This window comes from Alternaria arborescens (assembly GCF_004154835.1).
Source record: "Alternaria arborescens strain FERA 675 chromosome Unknown contig_45, whole genome shotgun sequence".
Classification (NCBI taxonomy): domain Eukaryota; kingdom Fungi; phylum Ascomycota; class Dothideomycetes; order Pleosporales; family Pleosporaceae; genus Alternaria; species Alternaria arborescens.
In genome coordinates this window covers 20,297-34,051 of record NW_021167900.1, presented here as the reverse complement: position 1 = coordinate 34,051, position 13,755 = coordinate 20,297, and the positions used below count along the sequence as shown (strand labels likewise).

At 51.6% G+C, this 13,755-nt stretch overlaps 7 protein-coding genes across 7 annotated transcripts; 4 read left to right on the top strand and 3 right to left on the bottom strand.

Annotated features, from left to right (window-relative positions):
* Positions 1-402: 402 nt before the first annotated feature.
* AA0111_g11177 (hypothetical protein) lies at positions 403-802 on the bottom strand (the record flags this gene model as incomplete). The annotated part of the gene is made up of 2 exons (XM_028645012.1): positions 403-444; positions 500-802. The coding sequence occupies 2 exons, from the start codon at positions 800-802 to the stop codon at positions 403-405; spliced, it is 345 nt and encodes a 114-aa protein (XP_028501231.1).
* Positions 803-4,258: 3,456 nt separating this feature from the next.
* AA0111_g11176 (hypothetical protein) lies at positions 4,259-4,456 on the bottom strand (the record flags this gene model as incomplete). Its single annotated transcript, XM_028645011.1, has 1 exon — positions 4,259-4,456. One exon carries the CDS (start codon positions 4,454-4,456, stop codon positions 4,259-4,261), a length of 198 nt encoding a protein of 65 aa, XP_028501232.1.
* An 850-nt stretch (positions 4,457-5,306) lies between these two features.
* Positions 5,307-6,196, top strand: AA0111_g11175 (hypothetical protein; the record flags this gene model as incomplete). The annotated part of the gene is made up of 2 exons (XM_028645010.1): positions 5,307-5,551; positions 5,602-6,196. The coding sequence occupies 2 exons, from the start codon at positions 5,307-5,309 to the stop codon at positions 6,194-6,196; spliced, it is 840 nt and encodes a 279-aa protein (XP_028501189.1).
* A 1,035-nt stretch (positions 6,197-7,231) lies between these two features.
* On the top strand, positions 7,232-8,877 carry AA0111_g11174 (hypothetical protein; the record flags this gene model as incomplete). The annotated part of the gene is made up of 4 exons (XM_028645009.1): positions 7,232-7,400; positions 7,451-7,764; positions 7,818-8,105; positions 8,158-8,877. The coding sequence occupies 4 exons, from the start codon at positions 7,232-7,234 to the stop codon at positions 8,875-8,877; spliced, it is 1,491 nt and encodes a 496-aa protein (XP_028501190.1).
* Positions 8,878-9,567: 690 nt separating this feature from the next.
* Positions 9,568-10,593, top strand: AA0111_g11173 (hypothetical protein; the record flags this gene model as incomplete). Its single annotated transcript, XM_028645008.1, has 1 exon — positions 9,568-10,593. The coding sequence occupies one exon, from the start codon at positions 9,568-9,570 to the stop codon at positions 10,591-10,593; it is 1,026 nt and encodes a 341-aa protein (XP_028501187.1).
* A 105-nt stretch (positions 10,594-10,698) lies between these two features.
* On the bottom strand, positions 10,699-12,023 carry AA0111_g11172 (hypothetical protein; the record flags this gene model as incomplete). The annotated part of the gene is made up of 2 exons (XM_028645007.1): positions 10,699-11,927; positions 11,996-12,023. 2 exons carry the CDS (start codon positions 12,021-12,023, stop codon positions 10,699-10,701), a joined length of 1,257 nt encoding a protein of 418 aa, XP_028501188.1.
* Positions 12,024-12,712: 689 nt separating this feature from the next.
* AA0111_g11171 (hypothetical protein) lies at positions 12,713-13,595 on the top strand (the record flags this gene model as incomplete). The annotated part of the gene is made up of 4 exons (XM_028645006.1): positions 12,713-12,838; positions 12,886-13,009; positions 13,062-13,244; positions 13,297-13,595. The coding sequence occupies 4 exons, from the start codon at positions 12,713-12,715 to the stop codon at positions 13,593-13,595; spliced, it is 732 nt and encodes a 243-aa protein (XP_028501185.1).
* Between the last annotated feature and the right edge of the window lie 160 nt (positions 13,596-13,755).

Here is a 13,755-nt window from a genome sequence, read left to right as displayed (position 1 = left end):
ACCCAACAGCCAACGGGCTCTTCGAACAGTCTGCATCGCTACGTCCAACAACTACCGATGCTGGGAGGCTCCTGGCCAGAACGACCCTTCTGGGAATTGCTTCATTCCCGATTGTTCCAACATCCGCAATGTCTGGGGCTGGTATGATTAGATGCTCCTTCTTTTAGGTGCAGGATGAGGGGGATAGGACTTTCACAGTTTCTCATGTCTTTTGTACCGACGAAATGGTATCAATTAGAATTGTTAAGAATAAACTGTTAGGGTTCGACGTCTCGAAACCATCACAAAACTACTTCAGAAAAGAATCTTCCACCCATGGCCTGCTCTTGTGGGTATCAGCCTTGTCACTGATTCCCTGTAGATATATGCGCATCCGTAAGATCGCATGTACCTCTTCCCGGCTTAGTTGGCATTGATAGGAGTGCAGCCGAAGTTGACAACGCCCTAGAATGTTATTGTTAGTGGATATTCGTTTGAAGTAGCTTAGGATCTGTCTTACATTTTGCTCCATGTCTCCACAGCAGACGGCAGTCTGTTTGCACATGTTCTTGATGGGAACGGCGCCTCCAATAACAGCAACAGTGATATCGCTGCACTGTCCGAGGAGGTTTTTGATTCCACCGACATCGGGACTGAGGCCATCATGGTTGGTGACCGCCTCGGCCGTCTCGTCGTTGCAGCAGTGAGCGGTGCTGCCGGCGCCACAGGCATCCGAGCGCTGGAAGACGTTGAAGTTGGTGGGCACAGCCGCGATCATAGCGACGAAAGTGAAGAGAGCGAGGATGATAGATTGGATAGACATTTTGAAGTGTTGTTGATGGGTTGTTGATGGGTTGATTGAGGAGAGACGAAGAAGTATAGAGATTGTTAATGAGTGTGGTTGGTTGGTAAAGAGTGTGGTGGTTGTTGTTGTTGTAAAAGATTGTGATGAGATGTTCGACTTAGGAAGCCAGAGCAGGCGATACTTATACGTGACAGGAGACAGCAACGTTTGAAGCGGATGGACTAGTAACTATCGATCGTGATCGGGAAGTTCGGGTCACAAGGAGACAGATCAGCAAGACTACTACACCGCAATACAGCACTGACTGATTAGGAAGTTACTCCACTTCACTATCGTATACATCTTTGTTCAGAGCGACGACGGGTAAATCGTAGTGACGTCAGTGACACTTAGTGTAGCACTGACCGTACTTTCGACGTCCTAAATGCCGGTGCATTATGCGATAGACTTTCCAGCCTAGCACAGCGTTAAACGCGAAAGCTGAGGTGTCTTTGAGATTTAGGGCGATACAACAGAAGAAGCATAATCTGCGATCACCCAGCTTTTGATTCATTCGCTATATCTAACAGCCAAAAAGGCTGTTGTACAATAGATGTCCAACTGCCGTGAACGGCCATATCGGGTTTGCAGCATCGATTTGTGAAAAGCGGTGTAAAATGATCTTGATTCCCCATCCCGCCGTGATACGTTGGTCGCGCTAAACCACAAATGGGATCAGCGGCTTACGCCTTGGCAATATCATATAGTTGGTTCCTAAAAGCAAAACCACTTCAGGCCAGTCAGCACTATTGTTGGGATCAACGCCAATAGGCGGGTACAGCAACCGTACTGGATCAACGACCCGACCCGCCAGAACATCGCAATCTCTCCCGATCTCAACGCGTCGTAATTTCACCAATATAGATCCAATTCATGAAACAATTGAAACCACCGGCTTCGTGCGCGCTCTGGCCATATTCGGATTTGGACTATCTTAGCAACATCGAGATATTAAAAAGAAAGGCTGCGGAACTATTGGACTCCACATCATCGCGCGCGGAAGTCAACTACCTTCCAGTGGCATGTGCCTCCGGCTAACTGTCGAGACACCGATGAATGAAGTCGTGTTGATCCTATTTTGTCGACTGATGAATACGATAACCATCGAGTCGCCTTTCACCTAATAATACGTCCTCCCTCCCTCCGGCTCTGTGACTGGTTTCGAAGAAAGCGAACAATGCCCGAAACCTGTAACCACCTCGTTCTCTGTGACGTCCCATCGGACTTTGGCCAGATGCGCATTGATGTCGCCTGGTGGTGGATGACATGCGGCGCTTATGGCAAGACTGCAAGACGCCACAACAGGCACTCTTACCTGTCTCTTCTGAAGACCCATAGCACCAATAACCCCCAACAACAGAAACAGAACACCAAGCAGAACCATGAGACTCATGGCCGAGAAGCCAATTGCAGCCCTCGATTCCTTGTTAAGATCGGGAGGGCGCGTATCGTTCAAAGGCACTACTATGCCAGTTTCGTTGTTCACAGGCAACACAAAGCTCAACGTTTCCGTCCGGACAAGGAAGAAGGTCTGGGATAAGAGCCAGTGGAGTGTCCCACTGATGATGATGAGGGGAAGACTCCATCTGTATGGCAACTGCAAGAAGTACGTGCTTCTTTGATGGCCGTACGGCTGTGTGACTCTTAGACCTTTCCTGGATGTTCCAAGATTGTTCCGTTCTTCGGATGCAGCCATGCCCGTCCAAGCTAGATTGATCCAAAAGTAACAAAAGGACAATACAAGCTGTGGAACGTTAGAAAGCCAGGCACTCCACAAAGTAGCGACATCTTGTCCTACAGCAGGGTTCATGTAGGAGGTAGACGAAGTTCCCCATGCTGAGCGAGAGACCAGAGCCCCTGCTAGGGCGCCGGCGAAAATTACCACAGACAACACAGATCTAAATGCTTAGCCACATAAATGGTGGGGAATAGCGAAGGGTTACTTACAGATACACATAAAAGTTTAGAGCTGTCTTGTGAAATGGAGAAAAGTACGACCGCGAATACGGAAGCCAAGCGCCTTTCAGTCGTAAATGGAGCTGTTCTATCTCTTGTTTGTCGTGGCTGAGGTTGTTCTGATTGCGTCCAAGTTTTGGAAGGTCCTTCCGCTTCAACATGCCTTCTCGGCTAAGCAAGCATTTATCCATTGTGTAGCGGTCCCTTCGCTCCAAGAACGAGCTTGCGGCATCTCCCAAAGTGACAAGGTATGCTGATCCATCTACAACAAGCACCGACAACATGACAACAAGCTTGATGAGATTGAAACACGCCACTAAGATCAGGAAACGCTTGCTGACTTGCACTGTACTTGGAGTTCCAGATTCCTTCTTCGAGGCGGCTTTCACTACGTGTAGTGAAACGGCGGCGTGACGCTCCCATGACGGAGTGTAGTTTTCAGGTAGTACAACGCTAGGGTTGTAATTGTAAGGCTATACAAGGCTTGAGTAGTCCAACCATTCCAACGATTCTTTGACGAGGTTCTTCACTGTCGAAGGGCCTCCAACGGAGACGGCGGTTACGTTAATGGGTTCGAATTGCGTGGAGTTTGGGTTGAGTGTGAAGAATGTGAGATTAATAGCCACCATGTCGATAACGAGATACAGATCGCCATGGACAGAGTTGTGTTCCCTAGAATATGGCGTGGCCCACTGGTGTGCAGACAGGGCCCAGTAATCTCCTTGAGTTCAGGTGCTATTGTCAGTACTGGTACATATCCGTTTCCAGTCTTCTGATGCGACGTCCATTGTTCTGATCAGGTAACTTTCTCTGTTGGTGACAACTTTGAACACTGAGGCGTTGTAGCTAGTAGAGGTAAGTTTGCGCCTTGGTAATTTTCATCTAATACGTACAACATATGTAAGGGTGTTGATGATAATACCAACACAAGGCAGAGCATCGTGCGACTCGGTGGTATAGCTCTCAAATTGCGATTGCTCAATCGGCCGATGTCTAGCCATTCTTCTTTTGCGTGTGCAACATCTAGGTCTTCCCGTGTCGGTGCATTCAGGACTTGCGTGGTATAGTTCGACGAAGATAGCAGCATAGTACTGAGTGCGTTGATAAGAACATGCAAAGCAGTATTCCATCTAGAAGCGCGATCCTCGTCGCCTTCAATAATAGTAGACAAACCTTCATCATCGTAGCCGGTTTTACTGTTTGCTCCGATAGCGATCAGGGCGATGTTGCAACAAAGGACGAAGAAGGACATGCAACAGCCCAACAGCACACCCATGCGCCATCCGTCGAAGCGACTTCTTCTAACTCGAAGATCCCAAGCGTGTGATAATTTGCTGATCAGGCGCGGAGGCTTTAGAGATGCCCGACGTTGTGAAGTCTTCGATGCAGCATCGTTGGTTGTGGCAATCTTAGTGTTCCTCGTGTGTGACCTGCATCAATCAGCCTTGCGAGCATGAGGTCAGCTTTCAGGTTCGCAGCTCACGCAATTGTGTCGTTCACACCAATTTCCTCCTGTGAATTTGTCTGATACTGACCCGAGCTGTTGTTGTGTAGCGAAAAGTCTATGTTGCGCTGCGACAGGTGCATGAGCGGTATGGCATCGTCAAATTCCTCGTCGTCTGCACGCAGAGAGGGGCGAAGGAGAGCCTGAGAGAGGCGCGTATATTCAGCAGCCATAGACACTGGCAACCCTTTGGTAAGTCGAATATCGAGATCACAGGAGATGGTTGAAGAAGAGAGTTTATAAGAGCCTATGATGCTTCTGTTTGTGCTGCGGTATTACAGTAAGGCTGAATCGCTGATCTTGGTGAGATTTCTGAAAACGCCTCCGAGTGAGGTGGCACGACATGTTGCAATCATCTAATTAGATAGCAACATGCGGATCATACCTCATTGTGAGACTAGTCGAACATGCGATTGGTAGTGGTTTGCAGAAGTGTGCATCTGGGCTGTGTGTGGCTGAGCCATTTTGAACAGGCGCCTCGATGGTGAACAGATTTCGATGACTGCGAACTGCCCAACGAGGCTGTCCTGGGTAGACCCCTAGGCCCCCATATCCGGCTGACAGCATGAGACTGGTAGTTGCAGTGTCGCTACAGATGCCTCTCTTGTACGCCTCTAAACAGTCAAGCCTTACCTGGGTAGCTCTCCGAAGGGTTATACTACGGGTACTTGTAAGTAAGACGTGGGTCTTTGAATAGAGACCTGCACTGAATCGGTGCTACGCAGGATGGTCGACATTTATCCCGAAGTGCAGGATCCTGCTTTGTCATTGTATTCCAATAGCTGCCGGAAGATGAATCGTAGACAATGCGAATGGTGATTTGGAGCAAGCTGGAAGATTCGATGTTGTCGGCTCGTGACGCGCGCACGTGAAGCAAAGTTCCGCGGCTCAGGTGTGACCTCATAATGTCAGCACAGCCCTAGTGCATCTCACTCGCCCTTCGTCCTTCCACCTATACCAACGCGCACCTCAACCTCGCACATCGCATCGCACGCAGTCGGATATCGCGACACACTCATCACCATGGGCGCACCCAAATACCAGAACGTGCCTCAGCGCGACTCGCTCGACGAGGCCGCGCCGGCGCCCTCGTACTCGCAGGCGCCACCCAGTTATCAGGCAGCCAACGACCCCCAAGAAGCTCTCCTCAGCGGTGTTCCTCGAAGTGAAAACGACAACGTGCCCGATGACTTCAAGTTTGGCGGCGTCGTGGCCGAGGCGACGCTGGACATCCGGATGGCCTTTATCCGGAAGGTGTATGCCATTTTGTAAGTAACGCAGGTCGCGGACAAGTATCGCAGAAGCTAATCACGCGCAGGACCGTCCAGCTCCTCGCAACTGCCGCCGTAAGCGCCCTCTCGATGATGTCGGAGTCGTACAAGAACTTTATCCAAAACACCCCATGGCTTATGTGGGTGTCGCTGATCGGCTCCTTCGTTTTCCTTGGCCTCACCTTCTGGAAGCGCAAGTCGTATCCCACAAACCTCCTGTTCCTGGCCGGCTTCACTGCCATGGAAGCATACTCCATCTCGGTCATCGTGTCGTTTACCGATTCCAAGATTGTGCTGCAGGCGCTCTTCTTCACGCTGGGCATATTCATCGCGCTGAGCTTGTTTGCATGCCAGAGCAAGTACGACTTTACGCACTGGGCACCGTACCTCTTTGGCGCGCTCTGGGTGGTTGTGCTGTTTGGCTTCATGTCCATGTTCTTCCCCAGCAGCAGCACGGTCGATCTAGGGTATGGCGTCGTTTGCGCGCTCATCTTTTCTGGATACATCCTGGTGGACACACAGATGATTATGCGCCACTACCATGTTGAGGAGGAGATTGCGGCATCCATCTCGCTCTACCTTGACATCATTAACCTGTTCCTCGCCATCTTGAGGATTCTCAACTCGCAGAACCAGAATTAGAGGGAAGCAAGGTAGGTGTTTAGTAGGGGCTGGAGATTCACTTTGGAGAAATTGCTGGGCGTATGGGGTCAAGCGACTGCGCTTGAATAATTTTCAGTCTTTTAGCCGTAGTAATGTAACATGACTACTGCACTTGTTGACTCCATGTTGGTAGGGCTTCTTCCAATAGCTGTGCATGCATATCAGGTCAGGCCATGGCGGGGTATTATGGGGCTGCAGGAGGCGTGGGGGGTATGATTGGTCGGCAAGGTGAAACGCCCGCGACCCTTGATTTTCGGAGCAGGAGCACGAAGCTTGAGGACTTGGCACCGTGATACTTGCAGCAACTTGACGATAACGGCTGCAGGGGCCGCATTGGGAGCAGACGAGGACGGCACAGAGCTTGCAGAGCTTTCTCGTAGGATCGCCACCTCCTTTTCTCCGTCGCAACAGCCTCTCGCTCTGTTCTCGCTGCACCCGGAGGCGCATGCTGCGGTGGAGTTACGCGAGCCCCATTTTTGAAGTGGCCCATATGGTAGCGCGCTCCAGAATCACAGCTACTACATACTGCGATTGCTGCTAGCTCCCGCGACACCTGTCCAGAAATACAGCGGGAGCAATTGGATACCTGCGAGACAATCCTTTCACTCAGACACACAGCAGTCAGGCAGAAAGAGAGGCAACTCGCGTGGCCAGCTCAGGAGATTGTTGATGCGCGCTTGCCCCATCCATCTCTAAACCCTGAATATCTTTGCTTGGGACCACCACACCGCTTCCTCGACAACACAACTCGTCTGCCCGCGCGCAATTCGTTCCCCTGCGCGGCTACTCCTCCCGTACGCTATCAAGGAGCTCCAGTACCCATTCTTTTCCCGCCCTTTACTGCTCAATGGCTGTTGGTTGCTGAGACACGCACCCACCCGATTACGTCGTTCGCTAAGAGGTGATTGCTGAGCGGGCAATTGAACTTGCACCCAGAAACCCACACGCCGCATCAACCCCCGGGACCCTTCGCCGGACTGCAATCACCACCGTCCATATTGCAAAACAGCCGCCATGGCGACAACACAGCACAGCGACGGCGCGCTGCCAAAGACACACTCGCTGCACATGCAAACCCAAAAGGCACCGTCCGCGCCCAAGAGGCGGAAGATGCAGGTGAAGAAGGTCGACGATGAGGGGCTCATGGCCTCGCTGTGCACGCTCATCTGCGACCACCAGATCGGTACGCCGACGCATTATTCGTCATGGTTGCTCCCGTACTGACTACTGCAGGCATTTCCGTCAACCTCCTCACCCTCCTCTGCCTCACCCACACATTCTTCCCCCGCGCCCGAAGCCGGACCTCCAAGTTCTTCCACATGTCGTACTACAACCCCGACACGGACATGTACGGCTGTGGCACCGACGATCTGCCCTTTGTTCTGCTGTGGACCGTCATATTCACCGGCGTCCGCGTAGCAGTCATGGAATACATGCTCGATCCACTGGCCAGGCTGGGTGGTATCCGCACAAAAAAGGGGCTGGACAGGTTCAAGGAGCAGGCGTGGCTCATTGTCTACTACACTGCATCGTGGTCTCTAGGAATGGTATGTCACACTACGACTTGATTCGCGGAACGGTAATGCTAACAAGCCGACAGTACATCATGTACCACTCGGAGTTTTGGCTGAATCTCCACGCCATATGGGAAGGCTGGCCTTTCCGGGAAGCAGATGGCCTGTTCAAGTGGTACTATCTCGTCCAATGGGGCTTCTGGGTCCAGCAGATTCTCGTCGTCAACATTGAGGAGAAGCGCAAGGACTATGCGCAGATGTTCACACACCACATCTTCACTACTGCGCTCATGTGCCTGTCCTACGGTTACTTCCATATGCGCGTCGGCATCGTCATCTTGACCATCATGGACTTTGTCGACATCATCTTGCCCGTAAGTCATCCACACACACACCAGAACCTCATGCTTGAAACTAACCAAATAGACTGCCAAACTCCTCAAATATATGGGCTACTCCAACGCCTGCGACTACGCCTTCGGTCTCTTCGTCATCTCCTGGGTCGTCACCCGCCACGTTCTCTACATGATGGTCTGCTGGTCCATCTACGCCTACGCACCCGTCGACATGGCTCCCGGCTGCTACCTCGCCGACTCCACCTCGAAGCAGACCTCGTTCGTCCCTGCATCCAATGCTTCGCAATTCGAAGCATACGGCGGCAACAACCACTGGGGTAACCTCCTCAAAGCATACAGCGACCGCAACGGACCCATTTGCTGGAACCCGCAGATCCGCTACTACTTCCTCGCACTCCTCCTCACTCTACAAGTCTTCTGCTGCATATGGTTTGCGACTATTGCGAAGATCGTGTACAAGGTGCTCAAGGGGAATGCGGCCGAAGATCTGCGTTCCGACGACGAGGGCGAGGATGAAGAAGTTGAGGTCGATCAGACCAAGACGATCTTCAACATGGCGACTACGTGTGGTGAGAGTGGCATGAGCTCAAGCGGTATGACAGTACAGCCAAAGGAAGAGGAAGTCGGCGTTGATGCGCTGACTTTTGCACGTCTGAATGGAGCGAGTCAGCGACGACAGGCGAAGAGGGAGAGTGCAAGGGAGAGTGCGAGGGTGAGTGGGATTAGTATTCCCGGTCATGGGGATCGTAAGGAGCTTTTGGGGAGGATTGGGTGTGATAAGCCCTCTTGAGCTTGTCTCTTTCTGCCTCTGGTGATGCAGGGTTCTTGAGTTTTGCAAGTCGCGAAAAGTTATTCGCGGGGTGTCAGAGGCGTGTGTAGCATACAGTTGCAGGTTTCCAATTTTTTTGCTACTCTTCTTCTTTGATGGTGTACAGGTTTTTTCCGAAGGAATATGTCGCTCGAGGTGTGTAGTTCCGATCTCGTTGATGATACATGTATACTATACCCCTACAGATCGAATTTAGAGTATTCATAGCTCATGGGTGTTTTGACGAATGTGCTGGTGCTGGAGCACATGGAGGATATTGTTGAATGACACTGTAAACGATGTCATGTAATCCCACTGTCAAACCTCGGCTCATATTTAGTGTGAGAATAGGATGGTGGGATGGTGGGGCCGACATAGGTACTAACAACGAACGTGTACCTCGGACGACAATCGACAAACAAAGATTCAACAAGAACACGTGCTGTGAACGGAATCTCTGCGTTGCTTCGTGATCCATGGTTAGAACCCGTGTTGTGAACCATACGCCTCCACTGCTGCGGTCATAACAATACCTCCACACTGATCGTATACCGACTACGCATGCAAACAGCGACCCGCAACCACTCGTTATAAACTTCTCCACCACCAACCAACCACGCCAACATCAACCAAAAAACACCAGCAACAGAAAACGCCCATAGCAACTAGACAATGGCGACGCCAGACAACGCTACTACTCTCCCCTCCCCACCCTTCTACACGCACATTCCCAACATCGACAACCTGCGCCTAGCCACGCACGCCCTCACCACAAAATCCGGTGCAACGCTCCGTCCAAACCTCCTCTTCCGCAGCGCCGAAGTGTCAAAAGTCGATGCCCAGGGCTGGATGGCACTGCGCCAGCTAGGTGTTGGCCACGTCTTTGATCTACGGAGTAAACCTGAAGTAGACAAGGGTCATTCGAACAACGACGACAACAACGACGCCAATGCAGACGCAGGAGGAGGTATGCAAAAAGCGGGCGTGCAGAGAACGTGGGTGCCAGTCTTTGAAGAAAGCGATTATAGTCCCGAGCGCCTGGCGGAACGGTATGCAAAGTACATGGATCAAGACGTACGTGGCTTTGTAGAAGCGTATTCTGAGTTTTTGAAGAGCGGGGGGAATGCATATGGAGTTATACTGCGGTATCTAGCAAATTTATCCGCTGTTGCTCCAGGACAAGAGGGAGAAGGAGTGGGGGCTTTGATACACTGCACAGCAGGCAAAGACCGAACGGGAATGTTTTTTGGTCTCCTGTTCGATTTTCTGGGTGTGCCGCGCGACCAGATTGCTACGGAGTACCATCTCACGCAACGAGGTCTTAGCGGCGTTCGCGAACAAGTCGTCACGAGGTTGCTTGCTAGTCCGGCTTTTACCAAGTATATGACTGCGCAGGCAGCCGGTACGCCCATTTCCCCGGGCGATATCGCAAAAGCATTGCATGATGACGCGGCGAGGGGATCATCAAGTGGTAGCGATGGCGATAAGCAGATTCCACAGGAGATTCTGGATAAGGGGAGGGAGGCGGCGTTGAGGATGGTGAGCGCGAGGAAAGAGAGTATGCTGGGGGCGCTGGAGATGTTGGATAGGCAGTTTGGTGGGGCGGAACGGTATATGAGGGAGGTTTGTGGACTTGGTGATGGAGAGTTGGAAGGGTTGAGGAGGAATCTTCTGGTTGGATATGGACGTGAGGCGTGACTAGGAAACTATACGAAGAACAAGATAAATAGACTGTGAAAGTGGGCATAGATTGCACGACTGTCATCGATTAAATAGGAGGGTATGATTTAGAATAGGCGTTGCTTAGGACTTGCGATAGATGTCACCTGTTCGCCTAATCTCATCTTCAACGTCCTTTCCCCTCCCTGCAGCTTCTAGCTTTCTTACTAGTGGTAATACCTCCTTTCCAAAGCGTTCAAGATCCTCCTCGTAATGCAGATGCGCCGTCAGCACCAAGTCGACCCCCAAGCTCTTGAGCAAAAGAATCCGATCTGCAATCTGCTCTTTCGTCCCAATCAACTTGGTCTTGAAGCCGTCGTTATATTGCACCAAGTCTTCGAGTTTGCTGTCCGCCCACATGCCCTTTTTGTTTCCGGTGCTAGCACCAGCTTGTTGCACGGCTTGACGAAAAGCTTCAACAGCTTCCGTATCCGCTTTACCTTGAATCTCCCTCAACACGCGAATAGCTTCCTCTTCCGTTTCGCGGATGATGACGAAGCCATTGACGGCAAACTTCACCTTGCCCTCGCGCCCCGCCTTGCGCGCGCGCTCCTTGACATCCGCAATCTGCTCACGGAAACCATCTAGATCGTTGCCGTTCATGAAATACCAATCGCTCACCTCAGCGCCGTTGTTCCTCGCATCATCGCTATTCCCGCCCTGGAAGATCTCCGGGTGCGGTTTCTGAAGCGGCTTAGGCGCCAACTTGTAGTTTCGGAACTGGTAAAAGTCGCCGCCAAAGGTGAACCCTTGCTCGCTGTCCGCAGTCCAGATCCCTTTTAATGCGCGGATGAACTCGTTGGACCGCCGGTACCGCTCCGCATGCTCGAGCCACCACTGCCCCACAGCCGTGAACTCGCTCTTATTCCAGCCTGAGACGATGTTCACAGCAATACGCCCATTGGTGTAATTGTCAATACTCGCAATCTGTTTCGCAGCAATAGTAGGGTTCCAGGGCCCGGGGAGTATCGCCGCGATGAGCTTGATGCGCTCGGTGCTGTGCAAGAGCGCTTGCGACAGGGACACACTCTCGTGCTGGTTTTCGGCTCCGTACGAGGCGGTGAAACGGATTTGCGTGAGCGCGTACTCGAAGCCGTGGGCTTCGGCGGTCTTGGCGTAGCGCACGTTGGAGGCCAGGTCCCAGTTTGTTTTTTGGGGTATCTTGGAGACGACGAGGCCGCCGGAGACGTTGGGGACCCAGTACGCGAATAAGAGACGGTTGGGGTCTTGGTTGAGGTCTAGTTGCTTTGTGGGCGTGTAGCTATCGGATGGTTCCACGGAGTGTCCATTTGTGCCGTTTGTTTTGTTGCTGTCTGTTGCGGTTGAAGAGATAATCAGCTTTGCTCTTCTTGTTATAAATGCAGTGTTCTGGCAAGTTTACCTGTCCTTTGTCTCTTTCGTGCTGACATGTTTGTTCGCAAGAGGCAGTAGAACTCGAGCACGAAAATGGACGGATATACTAGAAAGAAATGTTGAGCTATGATGCCATGCGATGTCAGCCTGGAGTACTGTTGTCGGTAGGATGTGCGCACATTAAGCGTGGATTGCGTGCTGTGCAGCCATCCGTGGGATCTGTGGGGTTGACGCAGGTTAGATTATAGCCCTGTAGATCGTGGTTTAATCGCCGAGGATCATACAACTCTAGCATCCCGGCCGTATGGATGATAAGCTGTGACCGAGTAACCCGCAGCAGCCCCAGACGTCCGGCTCCTTCAATTGGCTGTCAATGATCTTCGGTCGCTTGTCGATGAGACAATCCGGGAGTCCCAAGACGTCATGTCATGTGCTGGTGGTTGCAGTAAAACAGCTCTATAATATCGACCCCACACTATCGTGCAGATACTCCAGCATAGTGCCCTTCAACGAGGGTGCGAAATCATGTCGGCACGATGATGATGCTGAAAATTGTCCAGCGCTATCAGTAAGGCCGAAGCACGTAATAAACCATCGCATAGTCGTGATGACTACACATAGACAGTAGAGATGTGCCGCGTCGATACCGGAGTTACATCAAGTATATGCCCATGTCCATTCAATACAAAAGGCTGTGACTTGGAGTCAGTTGGCAGCATGAAGATTCCCGTGCACACAGACAAGCATGCCCGACTTTTCGACAATCGACTTGAACAGCAAAAGCAGCACTGGCACTACTGATGTCGAGAAGCAGCTCACCCATGAAAGTCCCGCTGTGCCCGTCGCAGCTCCAAAGACACTGGGTGCAGGAGTAAGTAGCGCTGAGTAGATCAAACATTGGTTAGCTGACTTGTCAAGACAGCACTGCCGATTGGGGTATTTGCGACAACCCTGACTACGCTTTCGCTCAGTCTCATGGAATGGCGAGGAGTGACTACGGCCAATGTCTTCGTAGCCAACTTCTTCTTCGCGGCGGCTTTCGGTAAGTCTTCTGTATGGACAGGGTATGTGAGACTTGACTGACTCCATACTAGGCCTGGTGGTTACTGCACAATGGGAGCTGTCCGTCGGTAACGGCTTCGCGTACACAGTATTTAGTGCTTTTGGCCTGTTCTATGCGGGCTATGGTGCAATCTTAACACCAGCTTTTGGAGTGCAGGCAGCGTATGGAGACAACGTGAAGGAATACAACAACGCTCTTGGGTTCTTCATGATCAGTCAGTCGCTCTAGACCAGCGAGGAACAAGAATACTACTAATCATAGCGTAGTGTGGACTGTTTTCGCCTTGGTGTTCCTTGTAGCCTCGTTGCCGACAAACTTGGTATACATCATCATCTTCTTCTGCGTAGAGCTAGGATTTCTCTTAGTCTCGGCGTCTTACTTTGCCGTGGCAGATGGACATCCAGATGCGTCCATCTCTCTCAAGAAGGGCGGTGGTGCATTCTGCTTCTTGGCTGGACTGACTGGATGGTACCTGACGTTCGCTCTGTTACTCAAAGACTCTATTGTCGAGTTACCACTTGGCGACACTTCGAGGTTCTTTGCGAAGAGCAGAAAGGCGCAGTGAGCGATAAGCGACACCCTACTTCCTATGGGTATCAGGGGGTACCTCGGCGACGTGCGGTTTGCAGAACACTGTGATGGGTGATAGTGATTCGGGGTTGAGGATGATGCGATTGAGGGGTTAGATGGCGAACGCGGTTCGGGATTAATAGTGAGTTCGGAAG